Consider the following 8,023-nt stretch of genomic DNA (forward strand, 5'->3'; position numbering starts at 1 on the left):
TGGTGGATTTGATCATCTCATCATTACTACCAATGATAAGTATGTTATCTACGTAAAGACATAAAATGACATCCAATTTCAGTGCTCTTTATGTATACACATTTGTCACATTCACTGAATTTAAATCTACTTTCTATCATGGCTTTATCAAATTTTTCGTGCCATTGCTTTGGTGCTTGTTTTAAGTCACAGAGACTTCACCAGTTTACAAACCTTATTTTCTTGCCCAGTCGCAGAAAATCCTTCAGATTGTTCCATGTAAATTTTCTCTTCTAAATCTCCATTAGAAAAACTGTCTTTACATCCATTTGGTGTACTTCAAGATTCCGCAAGGCGACAATCGCAAGTATCACACGAATAGAGGTTATTTTCGATACAGGAGAATATGTGTCAAAGTAATCAAACCCTTCACGTTGATGGTAACTTTTAATTACCAATCTGGTTTTATACTTATCTATGGTTCCATCTGATTTCATTTTCCTTTTGAAAACCCATTTACAGCCTAGTGGTTTGCTTCCTGGAGGAAGATGTACTAATTCTCACGTATAGTTTTGTAAAATGGATTCCATTTCGGAATTGATAGCCTCTTTCCATAGAGATCTCTCAGATGAACTCATTTCTTCCTTGAAGCTTTGAGGTTCATTTTCCATCATGAAAGTGATAAAATCCGGACCAAAGGATTTCTCAGTCCTAGCTCTCTTGCTACGTCTAGGTTCAATATCTTGATCAAGCTATTGTTCTTTATCAATTGTCTCATATAATATTTTGGATGAACTTGATTCTTCCTTAGATTTGTATGGAAACATGTGTTCAAAGAACGAAGCATTTCTTGATTCCATTATCGTATTCTTGTGAATATCAAGTATTTGAGATTCATGTACAAGAAAACGATATGCGCTACTGTTTTGAGCATATCCAATGAAAATGCAATCAACAATTTTTTTTCCTATCTTTACTTTCTTTGGAGTGGGTACTGCTACCTTGGCAAGACACCCCCACACTCGCAAGTATTGGTAGGAAGGACTTCTACCTTTTCATAACTCATATGGACTTTTATCTTGCTTCTTTCGGGGCATCTTATTTAAAAGGTAATTTTCTGTTAGAATAGCTTCCCCCCATATGTTCTGTGGTAAACTAGAACTTAATAACAACGCATTCATCATTTCTTTCAAGGTCTGATTCTTTCTCTCTGCAATACCATTTTGCTGAGGAGAATAAGGTGCAGTTCTTTCGTGTTTGATACCGTGTTGAGCACAAAACTCAGCAAATGGTGATTCATATTCACCTCCACGATCACTTCTTAGCACCTTAATTTTCTTGCTAAGTTGGTTTTCAATTCACTCTTATATTGGACAAATTTGTCAATAGATTCATCCTTATTTTTGAGGAGATACACATAACAAAATTTTGTGCTATCGTCAACAAAAGTAATGAAGTATTTATTTCGACCACGAGTTTGCACACTTTTTAGATCACATATATCACTGTGAATTAGATCAAATGGTTCACTATTTCTTTCGATAGTTCGAAAAGATGATCTGGTTAGTTTTGTCTCAACACAAGTGTCACAGTTGTGTTGTTTATCAATTTGGAATGCAGGAATGCTTTTCATGTTAATTAGTCTATGAATTGTATCGTAATTAACGTGTCCAAGTCTACCATGCCATAAACAAGAAGACTCAAGCAAGTAAGCAAAAGTTTTATCTTTATTCATCATGGGCTTAACAGCCATAACATTGAGTTTAAATAACCCATTACAAACATAACCTTTACCAACAGACATTCCACTTTTCGACAAAACTACCTTATCTGACTCGAAGACAATGCGAAAACCATGCTTGTTAAGAAGCAATCCTGACACCAAGTTCTTGCGGATGTCAGGTACATACAACACATTGTTCAAAGTCAGTTCTTTTCCAGATGTCATCTTTAGGACAACTTTCCCTTGACCCTTGATTTCCGAAGTTGCGGAATTTTTCATGAATAGCTTTTCCCCATTCATAGATTCCTCAAGGATAGCAAACATTTCCTTGTCGGAGCAAACATGGCGAGTGGCACCAGTGTCGATCCACCACTCTCTTGGGTTAGAACCCACCAGATTAACTTCTGATATTTCGAAACCTCTTGAGATATGTTCTCCACCATATTCACATCTCGGTTTCTATTTGGCTTCTTACATTCAGATGCCTTGTGACCCATGCCATCACAGTTATAGCATTTTCCAGAGAACTTCTTCTTTGAAACGCCTCCTTTTTGTCTGAGGTTCAACTTTTTGTTGGAGGGAGAGAAGTTTCTTTTTTTTCGAGCTTTGGCCATGCTCGACAACATTTGCTTTAGCGGCAACAGGAGAAAACAATCATCTTTCCGAACTCTTGTTGTCTTCCTCGATGCGAAGTCTAACAATGAGCTCTTCAATGTTCATCTCCTTTCGCTTGTGTTTCAAGTAGTTTTTGAAATCATTCCAAGCTGGTGGTAGCTTCTCAACTATAGCAACCACTTGGAAAGATTCGCTCAACGTCATCCCCTCGGCATGAATCTAGTGAAGAATCACTTGGATTTCTTGAACTTGACTTATAACCGGCTTAGAATCCACCATTTTAAAATCCAGAAAGCGGCCTACAAGAAACTTCTTGGCCCCGGCATCCTCGGTTTTGTACTTTCTGTCAAGGGATTCCCATAGCTCTTTGGCTGTCTTTTTTTCGCAGTACACATTGTACAACGAGTCGGCCAATCCATTCAGCACATAATTTCGGCATAGGAAATCAGAATGATTCCAAGCCTCCAGTGCACTGACAGATTCAACATCTCCCTCACTCTCTTTCAGATTAGGAGCATCCTCGAATAGGAATCTAGCCAGGTTAAGTGTTGTCAAGTAGAACAACATTTTCTGCTGCCACCTCTTGAAGTCCACACCAGTGAACTTCTTAGGCTTTTCACCGTGGCTGGTTGGGACAGTAACCGCAGCAGCACGTGGGTTAGCATAAGGGACAACTTGCGGCATAGCATGACCAGTTTCCCTTAGCACGTTGGTTTCAGTAGCCATATCTGAACTTTAACCACGTAATGAGTGAGTCTGTTTTAAGTTGTTATCCAAAATATACGGAAAAAACAGGACAGAAAGATATGCAGTAAACCAAACAAGCGTGCTGTTTACAGTATGACTAATGTATAAAACCAGCAAATCAGTATCATGAAGAAAGCAGTAGTATAATGCTTAATTAAATCAAACCGAGGCCTGTAGCTTGTACAGTTTTCTTAAAACAGATTCGCCCCCTCTGGTATGTGCTTCGATGATTCAGCGGACGTCTGTTTCCCAGGATACAACGGGCAAACCAGCAGAGTTGCAGCACAAAGCACTATGCTAGCGAACAAAAGCAGTACCTGAACTTTATCAGTGAACGGAGCAGAAGCAGAACAAGCAGAAGCAGTACTGTAGTAGAAGAAGTAGAAGCAGTACTGCAGCAGAACAAGCAAAAGTACTGTAGAAGAACAAGCAGTAGTACTGTAGCAGAACAAGCAGAAGTACTGTAGCAAAACGCTGAAGCAGTAGGAGAAAGTGGATTTTTCGGTCGTTTTTTCTTTTTTTTTTTTTCTGGCCTTGGCACATCTCCTATTTATACGTGCCTATACAAGTCATACGAAAGGCCAAAGGTTGCCATAAAGATGGCATATGAAGGACCAAAGGTTGGGCATACGAAGCACCAGCAGCCAAGCCATGCGAAAGGTCTCAAGGGCATGTGAAGGGTCTCAACCGAAAAAAAAAATAACAAAAGTTGTCATAGACTAGCTGGGCGATTTTTGACTTGATCGGTTACGCTTGCACACAAGTCAAGCCTTTTTCCACTGCAAATCGGGCTCATGATTTGCAACCCCCTGCGCCGGCGTGCGCGAGAGAGAGTCTCTTGACCAATTTTTGTTACACCTCCATAAAGTGTAACACAATATAAGCTTATCTATACCACCTTATTTTTCCAATGTGGGACAAAACCACATTTTCACATTTCCATTCACTTACATGGAAAAGCCCATAAACCTCAACCCATTTAATCCAACACGTGATTCTTTTTATAAAATAGTGGAATATCCATAAAAGAAACAAAAACTTTAATAAGGTACCTTCTCTTTATTTGAAGAAAATATTAGAAAATTTAAATACATTGTGAATAATATGAGTTAGTACTTAATTTGAGAGTGATTTATGTTTTTTTTACTCATATATACTTCAATTTCTTTGTTATTGTACCCAATAAATTATTTTTAAACTATGAGTTGTCCACTTTTCTTGGTACGTCTTCATGAACTAGATGATCATCGTTCTTAGTGTTGTGTTTTGAGTGATAAGCTTGCGAGTCAGATGTTTTCTGCTGTGGCACTTCGTCGGCGGTTCCAGAGGTGGATTTTGGTGGAGAAAAGGAATTTGATGCGAACGAGAACCCATACTCCCAATACACACAATGCTACAATGACTATATATGGTTGTAACCGTGGACGAATACATTGGCGGAGCCAGAAATATGGTTCTGTCCAGATTAGAATTTTAAATTTTAGAATCTTTTAATATTTTAAATTGATCTACCCGGGCTAATATCATATTATTCCAAAATTATACAAAATTTACATATAATTTGTTTAAAAAAAATTGGACCACTCGGGCTTTATATATGCAGACGAATAAGACGTCCCTGAAGATCGTTTACTCTCACGAGGTTTACTCATCGCCATGAGAAACTTTAATATGCACAAAAATAAATATGGAATATACAGACACAGATGAATGGGAGTTGTGAGAGAGATCTGAGGGTAAGAGAGGAGTGTAAAGAAAGGGCCGCGCGCCTAAGATCCACAAGACAAGGACAACAGCATTGTTATGCTTCCATGCAAAATTAAAGTAGATAATAATAACTAACGAGTGTGATTATATAAACAGATGTATATTTCATTATTGTGCCTTATTGATCATATTTTGATTATTATAATTTGAAAAAATTTCTTAAAATTAAGAGAGGTTGTTTGTGTTATCAATATTTTTTCAAGGATTTCATAATTGGACACTGAACCCATTTTTTTTTTTTATGTATTTATTTGGTTAGTATTGTTGGCGGTAAATGACTCCAGAGCTTCTTAAAAAATTACGAACAAGATTACTTTCTTGAACTGTGTCAATTTAAATGAGGACATAGTTATAAGATATTATCATTTGAAGAGATTTTCAAGTATTTTTCTCCATTGATTGGGAAATAATTGTTAAAAAAATTTATTAACCTTGTAGCTATAGATTGATAATATTGATACAAAAAAAAAATGATATCACAAATATCACAATGTTTGAAAAAGTTGCGACATCAATCGTTGATTATGTTGTTGAAAAGTATGTTGGTTATAAATACTTTTAGTCATGAATGAAAACATATGACTACTAAAAACATTTTTCATAGGAATCATGATTATGGACAGCTGAAAATTCATTCAACAACAAAACAAATAGTAGGAAAAAGAAGATCAACGAATAAAAGCAATGTTGAAAACTGAAAAAAAAAATGCCGTGATAAGGAAGCAAACTACGAGCATGTCATATTCCAGAGGAAAATTGTAAATGAAATAATAAATATTGAAGACGATCAGATACTTGATGGGTATACCAAAAAGGTGTATATGCATATATTTTAACAAACTATATAAAGAGTTATCAATTTGTCAAAATCAACCAAGAAACATATTGAAAAGTGTGTTATGGGGACAAGATAATGTCGTGATGATTTTTTTTTATTTTTATTTTTTGTGGTTTGATATGTTTCAATCGATAAATGTTACTAGACATGTTCTAATTCATTTAAATATTATCAAAATTTTATACATATATTTTTAGCAGTTTATTTGCTCACGTGCAACGTACGTGCACTTTTTTAGTATGTTAAAAAAAATTAGGTTTCTAATTCAAACATACTACATTTTCCGTTTCATTCCATCTCCGACAAGAAGTGTGCTATACAATAAAAAGTTACGACTGATATATATAATAGTTTAGTACTTCAACTAGTTCCATGATGTAAGCTATCCGTATTAACTGCTATGGCTCGAACCAAACTTGACTCATGCTCGAGCCTAGGGAATTTGATTGCAAGATGCAATCAAATATTGTTGTGCACTAAAGGAACATAATACATTTCAAAGTAGTTATTATCACGCTTGCTTCATTGTCCTTTTGCTTTTAACATAAAGATTGTATCGTGAGAGTGGGACAAGTTCTTTCATGAGTTGAATTCTTGNTCAAAATATTTCTTGAGCATCGTATGATTTAATATGTTCATAGGGTGTTTAGATCTGTTTATCTTTATTTTTTTAATATTGGACACCAAATTAGTCCGGGATTAGGGAAATTAGTCCTTCTTGTAAATCCATACGAACAGATCTTCTTCTTTTTTTGATCGTCAAATAAGGTCCACGATCATAGACTGAATTCTTCATATGAATCGCACAAGAGATCTAAAGTAAACCAACCACATCATAATACTAAAAACCTGTCAAACCTCAAAGTATGAAAATCATAAACGTTTTGAAATATTGTTTAACCATAACCCTCATAAAATCGTAACATCATAAAATGCGGAAGAATCGCAAGGTCCTCGGGCTTCCAGTGCACCACCAGTCCCATTCCACTCAGTCCTCGGCACCTCTAGTCTCCTCATCAACCAACTGCTTACCTGCATCAATCACACTTAGTGAGTCTGAAGACTCAATACACTTGAACCGTTATAACAAGTACATGTACATATCATGAAACAGTGAAAATTATTGTAAGCAAAAATAACTTTCATGATCTTCAAATTCATGAACATAAACATGAACATATTCATATTCAATTCATGTCATCATATACGTATTCATTTTTCTTTTATTGAATTCAGATCATTATTTGTGAGTTTCGTATCAGCTCTAGGTCGATGGATCCATCTACGTATAACCGCGATACCCGATGGCGGGGACATCAGCGACAGTTTTACCCGTCAATTGAGCTTTGACCTTACATGTTCGTGTTCGTTTTCGTATTAGTCACAACCAACTCACCCCCTTCAAAAACATGTCATCGCATTCATCACTTGTAAAATTCATGCATATACATATATTTTCTTAAAACCAAGCATGTATCGTATCTTCACCATTTTCACAAAAATTCCATATTCATTTAAAATAAACGTTTAAATGCAAACATTCTGTTATCAGGGCACTGCCAGGACTGCTAACTCAACCCACGTGCAAAATGACCATTTTGTCTCTAAAACCCTATTTTGACCATTTTACCCCTGGACCTTAAAATTTTGACCCGATTCCATCCAAACTCATCAAAACATCTTAAAACATACTTATAATCGTTTCTTAGATGTAAACTCGAGCCCATACATTAATTCTATTATTTGTTTTAAAACATGGACCAGAGTCTCGGTTTTAACCCGAACTTAACCAAACTTTAACCATAGTTCAAAGACTCTTAACCAATCCCTGTACGACCCAATTTAAACCATATATAACCACAGACCCATCGATGTAACCTGATGGAACACCCAAAATGAGACATGCTCACTAAAATCATTAAACCTCATGTACTGGACTACCACCTAGGCGCTGGCTGTGTAGCGCTGCGGCGCCTGGTAAGCGCCTAGGTGTCGTGCACCAGTGCTGCGGCGCTACAAGCACCGAAGCTCAAGCGTTGCAGCGCCACTCCCGCGAACAAAACCCCTAATTATAACCTTGAAGCCAACTCCATCCTACGCCCACTCGGCTCGGACAAGGCTCGAACCAACCTATCCTAGACCACAACTAACCCTTTCTGAACTGCCCTAGCCATGGCCCTCAGCCCCATGCACTCGAATGTGCGCGAACCACCCGAACGCCCCAAAATCGAGCCACCGACAAGAAATTCTGTCGGCCTCATACTAAACCATTTCAGATCTGAACCTAGAACTTAACATCATCAACCAGGCGTGATTTGAGTCCTCTAACCCTCGATCCTGGCAGCCCCTTGCAA

General features: G+C 37.0%; 1 protein-coding gene across 1 annotated transcript; it reads right to left on the reverse strand.

Annotated features, from left to right (window-relative positions):
• Positions 1–2,356: 2,356 nt before the first annotated feature.
• LOC140968207 (uncharacterized) lies at positions 2,357–3,043 on the reverse strand. Its single transcript, XM_073429101.1, has 2 exons — positions 2,579–3,043; positions 2,357–2,536 (listed from the first exon to the last, which is right to left on the reverse strand). The coding sequence occupies exons 1-2, from the start codon at positions 3,041–3,043 to the stop codon at positions 2,357–2,359; spliced, it is 645 nt and encodes a 214-aa protein (XP_073285202.1).
• Positions 3,044–8,023: the final 4,980 nt, after the last annotated feature.

This window comes from Primulina huaijiensis, unplaced genomic scaffold (assembly GCF_012295235.1).
Source record: "Primulina huaijiensis isolate GDHJ02 unplaced genomic scaffold, ASM1229523v2 scaffold33189, whole genome shotgun sequence".
In the NCBI taxonomy this organism is placed as follows: Eukaryota; Viridiplantae; Streptophyta; class Magnoliopsida; order Lamiales; family Gesneriaceae; genus Primulina; species Primulina huaijiensis.